This window comes from Bubalus kerabau, chromosome 2 (assembly GCF_029407905.1).
Source record: "Bubalus kerabau isolate K-KA32 ecotype Philippines breed swamp buffalo chromosome 2, PCC_UOA_SB_1v2, whole genome shotgun sequence".
Lineage (NCBI taxonomy): Eukaryota > Metazoa > Chordata > Mammalia > Artiodactyla > Bovidae > Bubalus > Bubalus kerabau.
In genome coordinates this window covers 50,797,267-50,821,294 of record NC_073625.1, presented here as the reverse complement: position 1 = coordinate 50,821,294, position 24,028 = coordinate 50,797,267, and the positions used below count along the sequence as shown (strand labels likewise).

General features: G+C 43.1%; 1 protein-coding gene across 14 annotated transcripts in view; it reads right to left on the bottom strand.

The window, feature by feature from the left end:
• Window positions 1-7,100: 7,100 nt before the first annotated feature.
• Window positions 7,101-24,028, bottom strand: part of TIAM1 (TIAM Rac1 associated GEF 1) — a 492,037-nt gene continuing 475,109 nt past the window's right edge. For 13 of the 14 annotated variants that reach the window (XM_055567705.1, XM_055567702.1, XM_055567701.1 and 10 more), the window contains 5 exons: window positions 19,517-19,575; window positions 18,456-18,558; window positions 15,405-15,492; window positions 13,263-13,435; window positions 7,101-9,555 (listed from right to left, as the gene is read on the bottom strand). In XM_055567705.1, coding sequence (XP_055423680.1) covers window positions 9,086-9,555; window positions 13,263-13,435; window positions 15,405-15,492; window positions 18,456-18,558; window positions 19,517-19,575 — 893 coding nt within the window. In that variant the 3' untranslated portion in view covers window positions 7,101-9,085. Of the gene's footprint in view, window positions 9,556-13,262; window positions 13,436-14,238; window positions 14,294-15,404; window positions 15,493-18,455; window positions 18,559-19,516; window positions 19,576-24,028 lie in introns of those variants that run through there. The other variant, XM_055567711.1, reaches the window with a different exon arrangement.

Here is a 24,028-nt window from a genome sequence, read left to right as displayed (position 1 = left end):
ACAATAAAAACCTATTTCTCACAGTTCTGGAGGCTGAGCCCAAGATCAAGGTGCCAACAGATTTGGTGTCTAGTCAGGGCTCCCTTCTCTGCTTGCAGATGGCTATTTCCCTACATTGGCTTGTGGATTCTCTACCACTGAGCCACCAGGGAAGCCCCTCTGTATTGTATTAGTCTTGTGCCCATTCTTTTGGCCAGACTCCAGGAGATGGTGAAGGACAGGGAAGCCTGGCATGCTGCAATCCATGGGATCACAGAGTCAGACACGACTGAAGTGACTTAGCATGCACACACATCTTCTTGCTAGGTTTTCAAGTGGTGGAAATGATCTAGTTCATGCCTTGTGGCACTAATAAGGGCACTAATTGCATTCATGAGGGCCCCACCCATATGACCTAATCACCTCCCAAAGGCCCCACCTCCTAAGACCATCCCACTGGAAACTGGGATTTCAACATATGATTGGGTGGGGGCGGGGGAGACACAAACACTCAGTCGCCACAATGATGGAAATCATAGTATTGGTGACCTGAGGAAGGAGGTGGGTTTTGAATGAAAGAGATAAAGGGAACTTTATAAGGTGCAGGAAATGTTCTATATCTTTCTCTGAGTAGTGGTGAAAAAAAGTGAAAGTGTTAGTCACTCAGTCAAGCCTGATTCTTTGTGACCCCCCTGGACTCTAGTCCACCAGGCTCCTATGTCCATGGAATTCTCCAGGCAAGAATACTGGAGTGGGTTGCCATTCCCTTCTGCACATGATCTTCCCAACCCAGGGGTGGAACCCAGGTCTCTGAGCAGTGATATTGCAGGATAAATATAAGAAAATCAATGGCCAAAGGATTCACTTTTGTAGTGCAATTGACTGTATATCTGCTATAGCTCAATTTTAAAATTCACTTTTAAGAACATCCTTCTCCCTCTCAGAAACTCCAAGTGTGTGTCTCTTATCTAGTTCTCAGATAATTAGTAAAGCAAAACTGTTTGTCATTCCAGAACCTAACAAAGAATTTGGCCTTTTCTAGCCTGATACAGCTTTCTTTCCACCTCCCTAAGGGAATTTTATTTTTGTAATGTCAAGATTTCTTACATATAATATCCATCATGGTAGAGTAGGGACATTTCCTAGATGAAAGGCATTACTGTTTACTTACTTATGAAAACAAGATCCAAGGCAGAGGGTGCAGGCACACACGCAATTCTACTCCCAGAAAAGCATCAGTAGTTCAGACTACCCCCTGTAGCCTGCCCGGTTCCTCTGTCCACTGAATTCTCCAGGTAAGAATACTGGAGTGGGATGCCATTCCCTTCGCCAGGGGATCTTCCCAACCCAGGGGTTGAACCCAGTTCTCCTGCATTGCAGGCAATTCCTTACCATCTCTGAGCCACTAGGGAAGATATTGCTGGAGGGTGTAAGTCTTCAGAAGACAGCTCTCCATAAACAAAACCACATCATCTTTTCCAGGTTATTAAGAATAATGAGCAGAAGTCACATCAACTGCAATTTTTAAAACTCAACTATCAATTAAAAAGTAATAATTTCAAGAACCATCAACTGATTGAAGATTTGGGGTGGGGGGGGGAATGGGGAAGCAAAGTATCAATAAAACTATGGTAGAATTCCTAAATAGGTTTCTTATAAAAATTGTGTCAAGGATATGATTTTAACTGAGAGAAATCACATAGGCCCTGGATAAGATTTAGTAAGAAAAAGAAGGAAAAACATTAGTGTGTGGAGTTCTATGCATATTTGTGTTTAAGATTTCTTCATATGTGTGGAGTTATCTGAGTAATATAAAAGTCAAGTAGAAAAAAGATTTTAGTAAATTTTTTCCTATCCTAGACAGATTATGCAATGGGTTTTCATTCTCTTTTAATCTTAAAATCAGGGTGTATCAGACTCAGCCATCCAAATATGAATTACTGAGTAATATGGTTAAGTGGCATAGGACTTTTTGTTTAGTTTCTAAGTTATTTGCTTCTCCAGGGGATCTTCCCACAGGTTACATCCATTATTTGCTATTTTGATCAAAGCTACTGTGTTTGTTTCAAAAATCAAGTACATAAATTAAATGCACTTTCAAGGTAGCTTTTCCAATTAAGTTCTATATAAAAACTTTCTTGTTCTAATCAACCGATACACTAGTTGGTCTAAGTTTACTTTCACATATTGAACAGGATGATGAATAACTTTGCAAGTGAATACAAATCCCTAATAAAAACATTTTCCAGATGCTTCTCCACAAAGATCATTTTTCACTTGAAGGTTTCAAAGCACTCTGGTACAAGGTCATCATCTCATTGATAAATTGATATGTATGTGAGGTTGACTAAGGTCCTGGCTAAGGAGTAGGAGGAAGTAGAAAGTGACCATTAACTGAGTCACAGGATAAAGCAGGTATTGTTAACCCACATTAGAGAGGAAGCAGACTCAGAAGTGTTTGGTGTCTTGCCCGGGATGATTCAGGTGGTAGACAAAAATATCAGGGTTCAGCACACAGGCATCTGTGCCAAAATCCATCACTTTCTATCCATTCAGCTTCCTTGGTGCTCAGTGGAGAGGGGAGAGTGAGAAAGCGTGGAGTGCCCTCTAAAGTAATCCCAATTTCTCAGGCAACTGTTTTCAATTTTTTTCACAACAGCTTCCCAAGACAATTTTCAAAATTCATGTAACCTCTCTATTTGACATCTAAATGTTTTCCATTATTAAATCATTTCAAAGGATGTCATTTCTGGCTACGTAGATTGTTTCAGCAATGGTCCCTAATGAGTCTCACCTCCCTGGATCCAAGCATTTGGGCTGATCTTTCCCAACCTGCCTCTGGATTTGGTGACATGACTTGTTTTAGCCAATGGGATAGAAGCAAACAAGTCAGGAAGGGGCTTGCAAGTGGGGCTTGACCCCCATGCACTTTGGAACCCTGAGGCCACCACCATATGTTATAGACTGAAGGTCTATGTCTCACCCCAAGCCCCTGAAATTCATATGCTAAAGCCCTAACACCCAAAGTAATGGTATTAGGAGGTGGGGCCTTTGAGAAGTGATCAGGTTTAGATTAGCATGGGGGTGGGACGCTTGTGAGAGAATTAGTGCCTATTAAGGGCACTAACAGAAGAGAAATGGAGCTCCCTTTGCACACGCTTAGAGGAAAGGCCTTGTTCGTTGCTCTGTTGCATCTGATTCGTCTTTCTCTCTCATGATGAGAAACTCCCTGAGACTTGAAATCCACCAGTTATTGTCCCTTCCCCATTCTAAAAACAAAAAACAAAAAACAAAAAAAAAACCTTTCTTTTTCCACAATGGCTTTTAAAAAGACATCATGATTTGTTGCAAGTGAAAAAAAATTTCGTCCGGCCACCCATGCCTACCATGATTTCCTATTCCTTCCCCAAAGTGTAGCCACTTTTGGGGAGTTGTAGCCACTTTCCCATCTGCTAGAGTTCATTAATGAGTTGTTGGATTCTTGTCCACTGGAGCCAGAGCTTGATCCTGTGACATCTCCATTTCAACTATTTAGTCTTATTTAAACCTAAGAAAAGGTCTATAAGCCCTTATTTCTTTTTTTATTTTTATTTTTTTATTTTATTTTTAAACTTTACAATATTGTATTAGTTTTGCCAAATATCGAAATGAATCCGCCCCAGGTATACCTGTGTTCCCCATCCTGAACCCTCCTCCCTCCTCCCTTCCCATACCCTCCCTCTGGGTCATCCCAGTGCACCAGCCCCAAGCATCCAGTATCGTGCATCGAACCTGGACTGGCGACTCGTTTCATACATGATATTATACATGTTTCTGTCATTTCATCCATTAGGATGTGCTGGGAAGAATGGATTGCCCAAGCATGTCTGTGATATAAAATTGATTTTATCACCACTATAAAAGCTCAACATTCATTTAAATCTGGAGGCAAAACAAGCAGCAGCATGTATGGGGTGAAGGATATTTACAATTCCTGGGGTTCTGAAAGAGAGAGTGCTTTGATGTTCAACTCACGTTACCCTAAATACCCCCAAATCCTATAGACTAATGACCGAATATTCCAGTAAAACTGCATGTGGGCTGGAGGAAGCAGGATGGAATAGAGAGAAGGTCCAGCTCACCAGGCATATCCAGCCCAAGAATCTAAATACATGCTCAGGTGAAAAAGCCAGTTTCCCACGACAAAGCCATAGGCATTTCTGTGACAAAGCAAAGACACCACATAGGAATTAGAATCTTGACCAGAAGACTCACCAGAAGCCAAACAGGTGTACTGTGTCCTACAATTCAGAAATGTGCATCAAAACCTTTCAAATGCATATAAATGTACACAAAGCTATTTCTATGACTGTACTCTATGGACATAACTGGACTCCTGCACAAAGAATATGCAACATGAATGTTCACAGTATTTCTACAGTGATAAAAACTAGAATTCTTACTGTCCTTCAGCAGGGAACTGGGTATATAAATTACAGTAATTCACAGTCCATCACTAAGATGAATTACTATGTAGTTATGACTCAGAGTGATACAGATCTATTTATAATGTGATAGGAAAATGTCCACAAATTATATCATAAAAGCTAAAAATCAGATTAATAAAACAGTATGAATTAATAAAATAGTATGAACCCACTGTGGATGTGTGTCTGCATACATGCGTATATTCAAGAAACTAGTCAGGAGTTCACAGCCAAAATGCTAACATCTTCATTGAAAGTAGAGTGTAATAATTAACCAATGTCTAAAGCTCAAGGCAAGGATACCAGGCAGAAAACACCAGCAACAGATTAGAACACAACACAGGATGTTCTGCTTAAGATAAAGACACTGAAATTAGAAATGAAGGAGCTCTTAGGAACAGCCCAGGCTCTCAGAAAAAGAGATTAAGTCCTGAAGCTAAAGAGGATGGAGCAACTCTGTTAGGATCCCACTGGATTAAAAAACCCAACTTTGGTCTGGTCTGAGTGTACAGCACATTGAAACTACATGAAAAGTCAGGGTTATGTTCTATGGCGGTTCCTGATTTTAAATACGAAGAATCCTGGATTTAGGCTCTTAAACATGTGCCATGCCTCCCCCTGTGCTGTGCTCAGTTGCTCAGTCTTGTCTAACTTTTTGTGACTCCATGGACTGTAGCCCACCAGGCTCCTCTGTCCATGGGGATTCTCCAGGCAAGCATACTGGAGAGGGTTGCCATGCCCTCCTCCAGGGGATCTTCCTAACCCAGGGATCAAACCCAGGTCTCCCACATTGCAGGTGGGCTCTTTACCACCTGAGCCACCAGGGAAGCCCAACCTGAGAGCAGCTGGCTAAACAGATGGGTGCTATGTGAGCACGTGGAGACTTGAGATGCTGAGGAACTGCGATATTTTTTTTGTTGCTGTTAAAGCTTCAGACTCCACCGACAAGTATCATATTGTATCACTCATATGTGGAATCTAATTTAAAAAAAATAACAAAAATGAATTTATTTACAAAGTAGACTCACAGATTTCAAAAACAAATGTATGGTTACTAAAGGGGAAATGTGACAGGGAGGGATAAATTAGGAGCTTGGTATTAACATACACACACCAAGTGTTAGCCACTCAGTTGTGCCTGACTCTTTGCAACCCCATGGACTGCAGCCCACCAGGCTCCTCTGTCCATGAGAGTTTCCAAGCAAGGATACTGGAGTGGGTTGCCATTCCCTGCTCCAGGGGGATCTTCCCGACCCAGGGATCGAACCCAGGTCTCCTGCATTGCAGGCAGATTCTTTACCAACTGAGCTACAAGGGAAGCCCATAATCATAAGACACTCATCAAGGACCTAATGTAAAGCATTGGGAGCTCTACTCAGTATTCTGTAATAACCTATAAGGGAAAAGAATCTTGAAAAGAATGAATATGTGTATGACTTCACTGCAGATGGTGTCTGCAGCCATGAAATTAAAAGACACTTACTCCTTGGAAGGAAAGTTATGACCAACCTAGATAGCATATTCAAAAGCAGAGACATTACTTTGCCAACAAAGGTTCGTCTACTCAAGGCTATGGTTTTCCCTGTGGTCATGTATGGATGTGAGAGTTGGACTGTGAAGAAGGCTGAGCGCCGAAGAATTGATGCTTTTGAACTGTGGTGTTGGAGAAGACTCTTGAGAGTCCCTTGGACTGCAAGGAGATCCAACCAGTCCATTGTGAAGGAGATCAGCCCTGGGATTTCTTTGGAAGGAATGATGCTAAAGCTGAAGCTCCAGTACTTTGGCCACCTCATGCAAAGAGTTGACTCATTGGAAAAGACTCTGATGCTGGGAGGGATTGGGGGCAGGAGGAGAAGGGGACGACAGAGGATGAGATGGCTGGATAGCATCACTGACTCGATGGACGTGAGTCTGAGTGAACTCCGGGAGTTGGTGATAGACAGGGAGGCCTGGCGTGCTGCGATTCATGGGGTCGCAAACAGTCGGACATGACTGAGCGACTGAACTGAACTGAACTGAGTCACTTTGCTGTACACTGGAAACTAACACAACATTGTGCATCAACTATACACCAATAAAATTTTTTTAAGTCTCAAGCTCTATCAACAGCAAAAGATAAATGCCATTATCATCTCACGCATACGTGGAATCTAAAAAACAAACAAACAATAAACCAAGCTCATGGATACATAGAACAGACTGGTGGTTGCCTGAGGTCAGGTGGAAGATGGGCAAAACAGGGAAAGGACATCAAAAAGTACAACTTTCAATTGCAAAATAAGTCATGGGGATGCAACATACAACAGGGTGACCACAGTTGATGACATTATATTGCCTATTTGGAAGTAGCTACGTGAGTGGATCTTGAAGGTTTTCATCACAAGAAAAAAAATTTTATAACTATAGATGGTGATGATGTTAACTACTGTAGTGATCACTTTGCAATATACATATTATGTTCTGCACCTAAAATTAACATAAAGTTATATGTCAATTACACCTCAATTTAAACATACACTAAAAAACTTAAAGGACCACCAAGTCAGCTTTCCCTTGATGGTCATGGTAATTATTTAGAAAAACAAAAAGGCATCCTTAAGTATTTTCTCCCACAAACTCCATTCATCCTTCCATCCAAAAAAGCACAGGACCGTCCACTTTTCAATATTTTTTATTGTTTGACAGGCATTTACAACGTTCCATTCATAGACCTAAAAACATAAAAATAGACCTTCTTTCAGCTTATAAAAGAAATATATAAGAACTTTTGACATAGACACATCATGACCTTATGTACAAGAGACAATGGCACCCTCTCCAAGCACCAGACTTTCCAGCATTTTCAGACAAACCCGTTGCACTGGGACTGGTCAGTGGGACTATTAGAAGCCTCCGCTTCCGTTTTCCACCCAGACACAATTGAATTAGAGATGATATGGAACAATGCAGTGATACAAAGGGTATAGAAACCATTCTAAAGCTCTTTAAGAAAATCAGAAGATATAGCAAAAATTTAATAGAATAAAACTCTCAAAAGATCAAGCTCAAAGCCCTGGAAACCCGAAAGGGAAGGGATACAGGGTGGGGAAGCAGGTAAAGCGAGCAGGGGCACAAGAGCGTGATGTTCTGAACTCTCTATTGTCTGGAAATATAAATTCATAACTGGTCTTTATAAAATATAATTCCTAAAGCTACTATAAAATTCAGGTCTTTAAAGTACCTACTGATGTGTCAAACACCAAATAGATATTTTCCCCAAAAAGAAAGTTTTCATATTATTTAAACCTTTTTTAGGAAGTGGACATTGTGAAATGGGGGGGAAAAAAAAGCTATAAACCTTTAAAAAAATTTTTTTGAAAGTGCTTTAAATTGTTTTTGTTCATCCTGTTTGGAAATCTGTTTAGAACATTAGTTGTTTTCTTTTTTTTAGCATGTTTACCCTGTTTGTTGGCATGAAGAAAGTGTTAAACACATGTTTTTGAAAAGGTTGTTTTGTTAAAAGGTTTGGTTATGGACTCTCAGGGAAGGGGTAGGTCATCTATGGATGGAGATGTAACTATGATGGGAAAACCAATGATCACCATGGCAACCCCGTGAAAAGGAGTCTCCCCTCCCCCGCCATGTGCAACAGACACACACACTGCCCATTCCGGTGTCACGTTTAATCCAACCAAGCTCCCATCTCAAATAGAGATTCAAACATTAAAAAAAAAAAAAGAAAGAAAAAGAAAAACTGCTTCTTGGGAAAAAAGCTTCTCCTAAGCATCTTGTTGGCCTTTCATATATAAATATAAAATCACCACACCTCACTCTCTGTAAAAGGTAAAATCCTCATTCTTTAAGCTCAGAGTTACACTACACTGTAAAAGTCTCATCTGTTTGTGCCCCCCTGCATCTGAGATAAAATACAAAAAATAGTGTTTTTTTAAATGATAAATTTGGATCTCTTTTCAAGGAGTTTGGCATCTTTATAATTCTATGCAAAACTAGAACTTCCGAACACCGACATCAAGACCAGCCATAGACTAAAACAGAAGAGGAAAAAACGGAAAAATTTAAAAAGGCTCATCAAAACATAAATCTTCATCCTCTCCTCACACATTCTTAAAATACACAGATATTCTCAGACATTTAAGAGGGAAAGGAGAAAGAACACTGCAAGCTGTACAGTTGTTTTCCCAACTAGGAAGTGGCTCCTGGATTAATTTCAGATAGAGTCCTTATTAATTTTTTATGTGCTATCCCTTAAGCTAATCTGTTGTACATAGTTCAACTCCTGGGGTAATTTGCTTTCCAGTGCTATAGAATTTTTCTTTTTTTAATTCTTTTAGGCCCTGATTAATTGAGAATAAATAAAAGCCCTTGGTAATAATATACAGAAGCTCAAGCTGATTTGGAATTATTGGACAATTCTTTCCGATGTGGTTAAAAATGATCAAGTTGGGTGGCTACATGGCTTCAGAACAAAGTCAGCTGCCAAAACTGTTTGTGTGCAAGAGTGCGACTTAAAGGGAGCTTTTTCCCCCCCGCCATCGTGGGTCCCGTGGGGGGAGTGTGGGGGGCGGTGGAGTGGGGTGGGGATGGGGGAGCAGGAGACGTATCTACACGGACTCGCTACGGATGGGGAGAACGTGACACAGTCAGATCTCAGTGTTCAGCTTGCGGGAGGGGGCAAAGTCTTCGCGCCTAACCCAAATGACCTCCTCGCTCGTACTCTCCGGGCCTCCGTTGATGCCCGACAGGGCGGCTTGCTTCTTGAGCTGCGTCATGCGGGACGCGTGGCTGTCCAGGGGCTTCCGGCCTTTCTCCCGCTGAGTGATGGAGGCAGCCTGAAGCCGCTCCTGCAGGTCTCTGTCCGCCGAGGCGCCCTTGGCCGACTCACAGAACTCATCATCGTCACTGAGGATGTCTGTCTCCTTGATGTCATCCTGCTCTTCATACTGAGCAAGATCAAACTGTTCCTCCACCCAGCGGTCAGTGTCCCCACCACCAGGGGGCTGCTGGGGGTCTTTCTCCGGGCTGCTGGCGGAGATGGCATCGGAATCAATGGTAAACCTGTTTCGGGCCAGTCGCCGCCTCCTCCTCCCAAGAGACTTGCTTGGGGCGGACACTGCACACACACACAAAAATATAACAATAAAACCCCCACATGCTTTACGTGTGATGAAAATCCAGAAAGCAAATACAAGCTAAAGGAAAGGAAAAGACTATGAGATTGCATTTAGGGCCTGGGTATCATTTGGGGCTTAGAGTCCAGTCTGTCTCAGGGGGCAGGGAGGGGGGCTTTACCTGGCACAGATGTCTGGACTTAAAGAGGATATTCTAGTCACTGAATGGAGGGCAAGGAGGTGGGGGGTGGTGATAGGGAAGTGGGTGGGTTGTAGGTTATGGGGAAAAGGATTTAACTCCCTCTGAAATAATCCAATTATCTACGGGTGTACCTGGGAGGCAGGTAATACAGATTCCTGCTGTTGTCAAGTCCACCACTGACCCTGGGATTAATTAGCGCCCTCCTTCCTGACCATGGCCTGCATCACAGTGCTCTGAGGATCCCCCAGGGGCTGTCCTAGAGTCATTTAGTAAGGATGGAGATGCTGTCAACGATTCACTGTCTTTAGAGAGATCACCATGATGTACCAAGGAGGGAAAAATACTGGTCCAAGTTATATTGCCTTCTGAACGTCACATTTCTTGAGGATCTTCAGGTACCTTAAGGGCGCACCATTGTTTCTGGAGAAACTACAGAAAAGACTGTATCTCAGAGATGTCAAGTCCTCTTTCTGACAAAACCTCAGGTGAAACTGAGCGACTTTGCGCCTTAGTCCCTTCCTGACTCTGTTCTTTGTATCCCCGATTTCTCTTCCACAAAGTGATTAAACTACCAGTGCCTGAGTGGAATGAGCAAGGAATAATACAACACTCAAGCAGCTGATGAGTAAAGTGCAAAATAAAGTGACTAACAGTTAAGAAAAACAAATCTCTGTATTCTGTATTTTCACCTCACTGCCCTCTAGGAAGTCAGTATTACTAAAAACAAACAAAATATGCCACCCAGTCAAGCAAATAATCACACACACACACACACACAAAAGACACATGGAAACATTGCCACTCCTCCACGAACAGTGAAATGCACCATGTGCTTTCCCATGGGAGTGGGGAGCCTAGACACCAACAAGGAGCTGCTTTCCTAAAATCCATGCCCCGAAATTCATTAAGTGCTTCAGGGCTGCAAGAAGTAAGATGACTATTCATAATTACTGCCAAATATAGCCTTGACTTCAAATAGAGCAGGTGCAAGGTCAGTAAGCCGGACAGTGGTCTAAACTGGCTCCCATTCTGACCATCCTCTGTCTCAGATCCCTGCGTTTCCGTCATCATTCCTCTCATTCAAGGCAGGGAATGAAAAGCACTCCCGGAAAAACAGAAAACAGAAAGAATAAAAAAATAGTTCTACTCCATTGGAAAGAAGCAAAAATTATTGTTCAGTTTTACCTCAATATCATCACAGTGGAACCTGACTCTCTCCAATCACTATGTTAGAACTACCTTAATTCCAAACTGGGATACTGGAAATATTTGTCAAGGATGTGCTGGCTGAAGTATTTAGGGGTAAGGAGTGTTGCTGTTGCTGCTAAGTCGCTTCAGTCGTGTCCGACTCTGTGCGACCCCATAGATGGCAGCCCACCAGGCTCCCCCAATCCGTGGGATTCTCCAGGCAAGAACACTGGAGTGGGTTGCCATTTCCTTCTCCAGTGTATGAAAGTGAAAAGGGAAAGTGAAGTCGCTCAGTCGTGTCCGACTCTTAGCGACCCTGTGGACTGCAGCCTACCAGGCTCTGTCTGTATTCTGAAAACGTGTCAAAAGCAAGATGAGTTGATGGATGATGGATGGATATGTGGTAATGAAAATATATAAAAATGTTAATTACATACAGCAGGTAGGAATGTGTATAATTCTTTCATTTGTTCCATATGTCTAAGAATTTCCATAAGAAAATGTTGAAACAACAAAAAAATGTGCAGTTGGATCACTGGCAGACATTTGGTGAAGGGAGGCAGAATATTTGCCTTTACTGTTCTATTCAAACAAGAACAAAAGGAAAAATAAACTAGCTGGGTGTCGTGAATCACGACAATGAGCAATGAAGCATAAGAATCTATCCTTTACTAAAAAAACACATAATAACCCAGCCAGCCTTACGGGGTTCCAAGAGACAATCTTTGACTTGAGTACCACCATTATTCACTATTAAGACTGATTAGCTAGTACACTGCTGATCCACTCAAGCACCATTTTCAAATCATCTAATGTGAATGATGAGAGTGAGGAACTTCAAAAGCAAAGTGATGAAGACTTTCTTCAGCCAAAAATGAGCCATTAGGCTCTGCCATCAAGGCTTTCTCTCTTGATATTCAAGATAACAGAGTAGGTTGTAGTAACGTTGTCTTCTTTCCAAAGGGATCTCAGCAGGAAAACTCCTGAGTGTCCCACAGACTACAAATGCTTAGTTTCAAAGTGAATGGAGCTCTGACTTTAGGTTTACCAATTAACAACTAAAACCTGGCCAATGACAGGTGGGTTTTCCTGAGATTGGGACACATAGTCCCAATCCTAATTAAATATATCTGGAAAGTGAAAGAAACAAATGAGATAATTCCAAGGTGAAACTCTCTGCTATGAGCTCTAAAGGGATGAGCAAAGCTATTTAACACTGAGGACTCCAGGAGAAATCATGGATGGGGAAGTATGGATACTGGCAAGCCCAGAAGAGTGCCAGGTGTTCACCATACCAGGTTTCCAATGAACACTTAGCGATTAATTGAAGAATAGATGTAACTAGTCCCTTTAACATAGCTAAACTTAAGGTACTTAGAGTGTAATATACCCTGTCAAGCTAGGCAGGTTATGTCTATGAAAACCTTCAACCATTCACAGCGCCATACCTGCCTCTTCAACACAATTGAGAACAGGCAGAAAATTCACCAGAACAGAAGGTGTTTTGGCGAATGCAAAGGAAGCCTCTTTTATTGGAATGTTCCCTGCAAAATTTTGGACTGCTTCTTAAGAAAGGAGTGATAAAAATGTTAAATCTTGATATCTTTAATACCTAAGTGTTATGAAAATATCTTTCTTCCTAGATAGATTTTAATGCCATTTACAGGTGGTAGTATTGATCTTTACTGCTTTAAGGTGATATAATAAGTCCTAAAAGAGTATTTACTCTGAGACCGTTTAAATTCCAGATTCTTCTTTTCTAATAGCAGCTCAAGGCTGCCCCAAATCAACACAGAAGCTAAAATTAAAGTTGCAGGCACAGGTGAGGGTAACATCTGATGGGTCATCTGGTCTACCAAACATGGCCTCCCTACTGAGAACAGGCCTGGCTGTGTTTCTGGAGGACAAAGCCACTGTATTCTCAGAATGGTGGGCTGTGACCTTGCTGAGACATCACACTTCGTTTTTTTTTTTTTTTTGCTGGACAAAGCTGGCTGTCATGCAAAGCAGCAACTCTCATTCGGCAAGCAGGCTAAGACAAGCCCCTCCAAGTAGGAGAAGGCACTCAGTTCCTGGCTCGGCGAATGAGAGGGGGAGCTCACCAGCCAGGAGGAGGAGGGCAGCCAAGGGAGAGCTTGAGGGAGGGCGAGAGGCTTAAATCAACGGAGGGAGGCAAAGGCAGGGAACCTCACACCAGGGAAGAATGTACTCCAACATTAGCCCCCACAAGGCCACATCTAAGTCTTGCTCAACGAGGACGTCAGTTCTACAGTGGAGTGGGGGTGACGGGGATTTTGAACGTCTGAATCCCCACAGTACCTGCCCTGCTCATAGCCGGCCTGGCCCCTTTCAGCGCACACAACCGCTTTCCTCCGAAAGGGACATATTGCTGGGACGAGGGAAGGCTCTCAGTCTTCAGGAGCTGTCTTCTGTGCTTATCTCGCAGGATGGAATGCACAGCCTTCAGGAAATCCTTTCGGCTCTCTGGGGAGCTATGAAAAGAAGATTTACACGTGTTGGGGAAACAGCACTTAACACATGGTGAACTTCTGATGCTATCAGGTACAGTCAAACAAATATCCCCAAGGACCAAAGTTAAAGATGGGAGGCCACCACTCCAATTTCACTGCCGAGGAGCGTTTTCACCGCTGGAGATAAAGAACACCTATTCCTTTCCCTTTATGCTTTGTGACTCATCTCCTGCAGCCAATTTGGGACAGAGCACCCCATTACTGAACAGACTGATGGAGAGATGGATTTTAGGACAGAGTTGCCAGAGTCTGCTCTCAGGACTTAAGGCAGAGCCTTTCATTCTACAGTTTTTACAGACAAAGGAACCAAGAGATTCTTGCAGCTCTGCAGCGCCCCTGAAATAATGTCCCAACACCCTGACCTTCCTCTAATTGGGCCTCCTTGTTAACACATTACTGACTGGAGAATTTCTACAGAATCTAACATCTGTGGCCAGTGATTTACTAGGTTGGCCAAAAAGTTCATTCAGGTTTTTCATCATATCTTACGGAAAACTTGAACGAACTTTTTGGCCAACTCAATATTATGTAAACTAAAACTCAAACGATTCCAGTCAATAACATTTGGGCAACAAAAAAGACATATTAATACATCTCTGGTCAGTAATGTTTTAATGCCTCCCATGGCACATGTCAACATGAAAATATTAAAGCTACATTGTTAAGAACTGGAAAATCTTCCGAAGTCCCAATTCCCAAAGTACATCCTAGGTCAGTTATTTTTCTTGCTAAGATCTCAATATTTTTACCCAGGTAAGTTTTACCTGGTATTCCCTATTAACAATGAATATGGCATCTCTGGGGCAGGCTCACTGGACCCTGTGGATTTAACAACAACAAAATCACAAGTATATTAGCCTAAATAGATAATGTGGTAAAGATAGTTCTACATGTGGTAAGGGTGGTGCAAAACCACACACAGATTATTTGAAAAAAATTCCTGTTCTAGTTCCAACAGATTCCCAGGATTTGGATTTATTGTTCCCTGTCATCCAACACAGACAGGTGAAGCAGAAATATAGAATACAGGCTTTGAAGTCAAACCCACTGAGTTTGAACTCAGAGTTCATCTGCGGTAAGGTTTTAGCGAAGTTGCCTCTATGAGCCTTGACACCTCATTAGTAAAAATGGAATAAAGACCTCAGGATGATTAACTGAAATAATGCATGAAAGGTGCTTAGTCTAGTTGATGTTTGGTAAATGTGTTATCTTCAGCAGTCACACTGTAAAATATTATTAAGAACCATAAAATATTTATTCTGTTGAGAGTATGGGCTGCACTTGAGAAAAGTACAATTCTCAAATTCTCAAGAGCCCAAAGAAAAGGAGGTGAAGGAGGAGCAGAGGGGAATGGGGAGGGGAGAGGGGAGAGTAGGAAAAAGAAGAAATAAATAGAAGCCCGTATCATAAGCTCAGCTTCCACTCCAGATCTGCAGGTGAAGCCAAGTCACCTGTGCCAACCTCCCTGGGCCGAACTTTCTCTGCGTGATGATGAATCCCTGCAACACGGTACCGCGCTCCCCTCCTCCCCGCTGACTCTCCCATCTGTTGCATCTCAGAGACGTTACAGTACAAACAGTGCTCCCAAACCCCAAAACCAAACGTCATAAGACAACCATGTCCTTCTAACCCACCAAAGGTACACAGGGGAACGACGCCCTCGTTCGAATGTTGGATATGTACGAAAATTCCAATGTCCTTTTAGAAAGATACTAAATTGACTAGGTTACTGTTTGTATTCTAATAAAATTAATTGATCCAATGACTCTTACTCGATTGTTAAGTACTTTCTCAAATGTACAGGAAAAAGGATATAGCTTCTAAGGATGCACAGGCTGGTCCGGAGAACCCAGAGGGGTTGGGGACACCAAGCGCAGTCACACCCCTTTCCCTGGGCGGCACAGCCCGCACTGCGTGGCTCCAGCCTCACCTGCAGCACAGGTGGAAGACCCTCTCCGGCCTCCCTTCAGACTCCGACTTTACATGGACGATTTCACACACGGCATTTGCTTCTGCATCTAGGTAAATTAAAGCAAGGATGAATGAGAGTATGTTTCAAAGAAATTTATTTGCATTTTTATAAAAGCATCTTGCATGCTTTGGTGTCCAGATTAAATAGTGCAGAGCCGCTTAAGACCAAAGCAACTTCATTCCTGTCCCGTGATCTCTACAGGCTAAGTGACTGAGAGCTTAATAGCTTCAAAAGAAAAGAACACTTGGAAAATTTCCAGTTGCTAAAATCTCCCTCTGGATCGTCTAAAAGGACAATCAGTCAATCATACTGATGGAAGAACTGAATCTTTAGCTTCACTGCCCATTTGGCTGAACTATTTTAATTAAGTAATTCATTGTTTTGGCAACAGTTGGACAAGATGGAGCCCAAGATTCCAATGTAGGCCAGTGATATAGAGAGGCAGGCCCCTTCCATCAGCAGGACAGCCTTCCCACTGACCTGGTGCCCTGGACAGGCATGTCCTGGGAATAAATGGGGCTCTTCTTTCTCAGTCCACCCATAGAGCCCAATCTGAGTGAAGCAAAAATGGTATCTGAGAAGGTAAGTATAAGCTATATTTAGAAGTAATTTCTAAGTCTTTCAGTGCCTGAATATCATATTATTTTAGCATGTTATTCATAATGTTTATAAAAGAGACGGCTCATTGCAGGCACACACTCTGCACTCTGTGAGGTCTCATGCTCACCTACTGGTTCCACACCCGGGTCACAACAAACCCTCATCATGCCCACATTATGTAAACCCAACCAGGACCCATATAAAGTAAGTTTCACAAGTTCTCCCAAATGCAGACAAAAATCTAGAAATTTCCATCTCCTGATTCTCAAATCCATTGGCATGTACTTCATAAGGAGACGTGTTGGCTAGTCTTTACAACTCCATGAAAATAAGCTTTCATCTTGACGATTTTAAACTTGAGTGAAAACCCAAGGATGAGAATGGAATGTCACCTTCACAAAGATGGCTTTGTTTTCCAAACTTAAGATCTGCACGAACAGTCTTCAAGGAAGGCAAAATTCCTGCCTGAGAAGGGCCTCTACAGTGTGTGTAAACATGGGCTTTTCCGGATATAAGCCAGGCACAAGGAAACACAGGAACTAGATAAGTCACAACCTAAGGTTGTAAAGTAAGACAACACTAGTATTTAAGAGCCCAAACTTCAAAATACTATTAGAGTTGTTTGTAGACCTAAGATTTCTAGGTTCCTGAAAATTTATCTATTAATCAATTTTACTAATCAAATCAGAGTAAAAAAGCAACAGGGTAAATCTCTGGACCAGAAGGTTTGCCAGACAAATATTCATAAGGCAAATAGTCACCCCCAATGCATTTACCAGTCGTGGGTTTTGCATATGAGTTCTCTTTGTGCGACACATACGAGCTGTGAAGGAAGCGATTTCTAGTTTAACTTGGGTGACTAACTGAAGGTTTACCAAATACTGCAGATGGTTTGTCCTCATGACACTGGATTAGGAAAGAGTTGGTTCTATAAGGACTAGAGCCAATTTTATGGCTGATGGAGGCAACAAGTGCAAACAGGGAGAAGATGAGTGATGCCAATCAGACACAAAGAACTGTGCACTCATGTTAGATGCCAGTGTGAAATGAAAATATCTCCTGCCATGTTAATAAACAAGAAATGCCATAGCCATCAGTGATTTCTGGCCTCCAAAGGTGACTGAGGGCTCCCCAAACTGCATTCCAGAGGATGCTGCCAGCCCCTACAGTGACCGCTGAGGAGCTGGGGGAATGCAAGAAGCACGCTGAACAGGGAAACAGGGTTGACCCCAGATAGCTGAGGTGCATATGAAAGGAATGAATTCGGTGAGGCTTGCATCTTCCCATACGTAGAATGCTAAATTCTTAACCCGATACCTGATCTTTGATGTTCAGACTGTCTGCTCCCTTTGTGGCAAACTTGTATATAGCCTGACTTCCCCTCTTGGCTCCTTGGAGCAGGTTTCTCAGAGCTAATGAGATGCTGTCTCCTGGGCTCGGAGTCCTACACATTCCCACCAAATAAGATAACTCAGGTTATCTTATACGTTCAGGTTCTGACTATATTGTTTCGTCGACACCAGCAACACAGAAGTCCAGATGACTGTGCACCTGCGGAGGTCCACTTTCTCAGCCTCTCTCTACCACCAGAAAGCTGCACCTGCTGTCCAGGTGGGACAGGGATTAGAGTGTTCCAAGAGTTTCCACTTGACTCCATAGCTGCTCCTTCCAGAGTGTGCCTGGGAGAACCACCGCTAATTGCTCCTTCCTAATACAGCCTCAAATGAAGCCCTGGATGGGCCCCGGGTCACAGAAACACTGCTATTCTCAGTCAGTACCATCCTGACATTCGCCTCTCTTCTCATGCACTAAAGCACCATCTAATCAAGTACTGAGTTGGCCAAAACGTTCAAGACTGTCCATAGCATCTTACTGAAAAACCTGAACAAACTATTTGGCCAGCCCAATACATCATCACCACCTGACAACTGGCTTCACGGATATTTGGGTAATAGAAGAAGAAGTGACATTTCATGCTTGTACAAAGATAAAGATTTTTAATGCTTCAGGAAAAAAAATGTATTCAATGGCTTTTTTTGTGCTTTGGAGGCCTTTCGGGGTCTCTCAGTTAAAAGTCCAGTAAGTTATTTACATGGGCTTTATCTGCTCACGGTCTCAAAGATTCTTTCCAGAAGTCCAGACTCGCTGCACTTAGATGTGCCACTGTGAAGTTATTAATATATATAACAGAATAAATAGAATTCCTTGGAACAGCAATACAGGCATGACATCCATTCACTTAGATCATTTAACAGAATAGTTGGGCAAATAAGAGGCAATGAAGAGACTGAGGAAAAGGAGACATAAGCAAAGAAGAAAAAAGATGGTGGAGTGGTTGGAGCCAAGAGTGTGGATTCAGAGAAACAGCTCATATGTAGAAAGATGTACCCAGCCCATTTCAGAGTTTACCTGCACTTGCCAGAGCGCGAACCTGCAGAGCTTCAGTAGGAATCATGTGTCGAAATCGGAAGGGGTCCCAGTCCTCGTAAATTGAAAGCCTGTGTGATCCTACCTGTAGGGAGAGAAGGAACCAGGTGCATGAGATCCATGTCTCAGTCTGGACCAGACCCTCACACTTTCTAAACCAGTGACGCTGCGGGCACCGAACAGCCCTGTGGTTGCCAAGGGGGAGAGGGGGTGAGGGACTAGGAGTGCAGGATTAGCAGAGGCAAACTATTATATACAGGATGGATAAACAACAAGGTCCTAGTGTATAGCACAGGGAGCTGTATTCAATAGCCTGTGATAAGCCATATGGAACAGAAAATTCCTTTAAAAAGGAATGCCTATATGCATATAACAGTCACTTTGCTGTACAGCAGACACTGGTACAATACTGTGAAATCAACTGTACTTCAAAAAATAATAAAACTTAAAACATTACTAAAACTAATTTTTTTAATTAAAAAAATTAAGTTGTTTTAATTTTCAAAATAAAAGCAATGCTGGAATCCTGGGCTGCCCCCTACCAGCCCCATGAGCACTTCTGTTCACCCACAGCAGCAAGCCAGAGGCCAGGTGACAATCTGCTGCGGCTGTGCGAATGAGCTTGCTAACCAAATTCAGGCAAAAGAGAGACAAAAGGAAAAGGAGAGAAGGGACCCCAAAACGAGAACAGTGTGGGGACAGGAAGAACAGGGAGGGGATAAAACTAGTGTTGGAAAGTTCTGGCCATGGTAGGTTCAATAGTTATTTACTGAGTTGGCCAAAAAGTTCACTCAGGTTTCCCCATGTTATGGAAAAACCCCAACGAACTTTTTGGCTGACCCAGTATTTTTATGCTCTAAATGTGAGCCGCCTACAGGATGGGCAATTTCCTCAAATGCTCAGTTAACACCTCAAAAAAAGAAAAAAATCATAAAACATTCATGCCTGAAAAAGGTTCAGAATTATAATTACACAGAGCCAACTGAGAAGCAGATAGAAAGGGGAGATACTTTTAAACTGTGGCGTGAAAGAAAAAGTCTTACAAGTTTCTTCTTCTGTTTGGTACCATCTTTATAGACAAGGACCACGGCAGTTTTGAAGACTGGAAAAACATAAAATGAAGGCGGTTATGGCATAAGGCGTTGGGTTTTCCCCTTCACTTCAATAACTTGTGGTAACAAACACTACAGTTATGAAGAGGACAGAGTCCCCATGAACGAGCTCCCCTTCCACCCTCCACTCCCTCAGCACATCTGAGAGACACAAAAGCCTGTTCAGACAAAATTTTCCAGGTCCCAGATAAGTACAGGAAGCCTATATAGATGGAAATAAACCCTCCTGCCCCACTGGAAACTTTGGGGTAAATATATCTTTCAACTACACTCTCTCTTCAAGATTCTAACTTCAGCTTATACACATTTAACAAAAATGTACTAGTTTAGCAGCTGAAGGAACAATGCAAACATCAATAATAATAATAGTGCTTAAGGTAATTTCTATTTCTGTAAATCAAAATGATATTACACAGTGCTCATAATTCAGAAAATATAATTCATCTTTTTGACCTGAATAAATAAAAATTGGTTTACTAAGAAGAATGCAATTCTACTTCTTCCAAACAGGATGAATCATATAAGCCATTTCAGGACTTCTCTAGGAGTCCAGTGGTGGAGACTTAGCCTTCCAACTGCAGGGGGTGTAGGTTCGACCCTTGTAGGGGAGCTGATTCCACGTATGCCTCTATGGCCAAAAAGCCAAAACATAAAACAGGAACAATGCTGTAACAAATTTAATAGACTTTAAAAATATGGAGGACAGGAGAAGATGGATCAAACTGAGAGAGCAGCACTGAAATATATACATTACCATATGTAAAACAGAGAGCTAATGGGAAGCTGCTATATAACACAGGGAGCTCAACCTTGTGCTCTGTGACAACCTAGAGGGGTGGGATGGGGTGGGAGGGAAGTTTAAGACGGAGGGGACATATGCATGCCTATGGCTGATTCATGTTGACGTATGGCAGAAATCAACAAAACATTGTAAAGCAATTGCCCTCCAATTAAAAATAAACTTTTAAAAAAGGTTTTAAAAATGGTCCACATCAAAAAAAAAAATCTTAAAAAAAAGTAAGCTGCTTTTAGAAGCTAGGAGTGTGTTGTTTTATTCTTATATTCTTTGGGGGTGAGGTGGAGGGGAGGCGGTAGAATGGCATTATGCATAATCTTCCATAGAATACCTTAAGCAATGCCAAGCACATGTAACACTCAGTGATTCTAACTCCTCCTGGAAGAACAACCAGTGGCCAGCACAACAGGGGTGACCCCAGGCCATCGTTGGCTCTCTGAATCAGGGTCTCTGTCTCCCTTCACACTCTGACCCCAAGACAAACTAGGGACCCCGTCAGTCACACAGAGGGGGCACTCTTGGGGTACCAGAAACAGAGAATTCTCAGGCCCCCAGGCTCTCTACAGACCAACCCAATGTGTCTGGTTCCCTTTCCATCCTACCCAGGTCAGGTTCTCCACTGTGGGAAAACAGGGGATAGGGTACAAAGAAAGGGATCCCAGCCACTGAGTCTGGGCTGTCTAAGCACCTGATTTCATAAAAACCCCAGAGGCTAGAGCGTGAGGTTCCCACTGACCCCAGGAGACCACAGCAGCTCTGACGGAGGAGTGCGCTAGTGCCTGAGGAGGCCCTCGGTCCTGACCACGAAACCTTCAGAGATCACAGTGGCCAGGACAGCAGGTCCCTTTAAAAGTGAGGGAGCTCCCCTCCAGGAGAGGGCCAGGGTGCCAGTGACCTTCATCTCCAAAAGACCCACCACCTCCTTGGGACCAGAACTCAGTGAAATTGTTACCATACTACCGGCCTGCCTCGGTTTACCTGGACCATCTAGGATCATCATGGGAGGTCCAAAGTGGACCTCAGCCCGGCCTATGAATACCTCTGCCTGACCCATGGGGTGACTCTCACTCAACCAACTCCAAGTGTTGCCCATCCCTTCGGACACAGCCTTGACCTTCAAAATTCCTGGCTGCCCTGGCCAGCCTAAAACACTCACTCCATATCCCAAAGGATGAGCATCTAACACCCTTCCAGGGTGAAGCCTGAACAGACGATGCCTGTTCATCTTTTAAAGGTGATGACCATCAACACTGAGCACAAACTAGCCTTCCTGGGAGTAAAACAGCAAGGTGCTACTTTGGCAGCCGGTCAACTTCAGTTTCAGAAGAAAAGCAGCACCATTTCCTGAGATCAGAGGTTCCAACGGAAACAAGACAACCAAGCTTTAACCCCAAAGCTGCCTGCTCGGTGCTAACTACTTCCCTCATAGCAACTCTTCCTTGTTTCAAAAATGCATTTCTAAGGCTCTGTTAGTTCTGACTTGCTACTTAAAAATCACACCGAAACTGCCAACATGTCACAGTTTCAGTGTGATTTTTAAGGGGAATCGTAAAAAAAAAAAAAAAAAAAATAGCTCATTATAATGACAGTAGTCTGTTTATGGGTGCTCAGTTGCTTCAGTCATGTCTGACTCATTGTGACCATATGGACTGTAACCCGCCAGGCTCCTCTGTCCATGGGATTCTCCAGGTACTGGAGTGGGTTGCCATGCTCTCCTCCAGAGCCAAACACACACACACTGCCCATGACCTGGGTTTGTGTCACAAAAGCCCCAAACCTTAAAACTGGCATTTTCCTGGACCTTTTCTATCACAGATTGGCAAGCTAGGGCCCACCCGCTTCTGCTCAGCCCACCAATGTGGTGCCCATTTGTTCACATGTCTATGGCTGCATCTGGCTACATATGGCCTCTGGGTCTGCAAAGCCTGAAATATTTACTCTGTGGCCTTTCACAGAGTAAGTTGCCAACCTCCTGGTTTCTCCCACTCATACGATTTTCTTATTCTAAATCTGTTTACTTCTAACAGCAGTGAATCTGTAAAATATAGAAGATAGGTATGAAAAATCCCAATGCTAACCTCTGGTATGGTTCATCCGTGCCCAGAACCAGAGACAGGGAGAGAGATGGTCTGGGTCATTTCCTTCAGGGTCCTACATCCCATAAATGACCTGCTAAGAAGTATCAAAGAGCTCCGACACCTCTCTGCGCAGTGGATAAGAATCTGCCTGCCAATGCAGGGGACACGGGTTCAATCTCTGGTCCGAGAAGATTCCACATGCCAAGAAACTTCTTAGCCCATGTGCCACAAGGATCGAACCTTTGCTCTAGAACCTGGGAACTACAAATACTGAAACCTGCACACCCTGGAGCCTGTGCTCTGCAACAAGAGAAGCCACTGCAATGAGAAACCCATCCACTCCAAGTAGAGAGTAGGCCCTGCTTTTCACAACTAGAGAAAAAGCATGCATAGCAGCAAAGACCCAGCACAGTCAAAAATAAATAATTTTTTTAAAAAAGAAAGAAATTGCAATATTACAAACAGAACTATTAAGGATGGGAAATGAAACAAAGAGTATCCCTCCCCCTGCCAAAAATACCCACTCCTATCAAAAACCACCAACATGTAACACTACCCCACTTACTCCTTTGAATATCATATCGTGTTTTTCCTTTACACTTATATGCTTATATATAAATATCATATCATGCTTTTCCTTTACACTTATATGCTTTTTACTTTTAATTAGATGGCATCAACAGCTACAATAATGGCTCTTTGGAATTTTCAGGGATATCACTAAGGTTTTCAATGAAGGCTGAGGGATCTAATTAGGAAATCCAATGAATCTTTGTATTAAGCGTTCTGATTTTAACACCACTGGGATGTTCCACTTGGGTATGAACTGTTCACATCATGCAAGAAAAGAAGAATTGAGTTTAAAAAGCAGTAAACAGAGAGAACAAGATGGCAGAGGAGTTGGTGGGTGTGGAGTTCATCTCTCTTCACAGATACATCAGGAATACACCTTCAGACACAGAAGTGCATGCAGAACACCAGCTGAGAGCCAACAGGAGTACCTGACCAGTGGAAAAGAATATATGCTGCTGCTAAGTTGCTTCAGTCGTGTCCGACTCTGCGACCCCATAAACGGCAGCCCACCAGGCTCCCCCGTCCCTGGGATTCTCCAGGCAAGAACACTGGAGTGGGTTGCCATTTCCTTCTCCAATGCGTGAAAGTAAAAAGCGAAAGTCAAGTTGCTCAGTCGTGTCCGACTCCTAGTGACCCCATGGACTGCAGCCTTCCAGGTTCCTCTGCCCATGGGATTTGCCAGGCAGAGTACTGGACTGGGACCCACGCAAAACTCGGTAGGATGAAGGAACTAGGGGGAAAAACAGGAGTGTTACTAGGACTGGACCTGCCATTGGCGGGTGGGGGGAACTAAAGCAGGGGTCCAATCCCCACATCAGGGCAATTGTCTGAGTCAGAGGAGAAACATTTAAGGGTGAGAGTGAAACAGCTGATCTGTGGCAGCCTTAAATGGAATGAGAATCAGACAGTCCTTGCACAGCCATGCATACCCCAGACAGGGACACAGGCCCCCTGGAAGGTGCAGTGGCTGGGAGCTGGAGTTTAGGAATTGTGGAG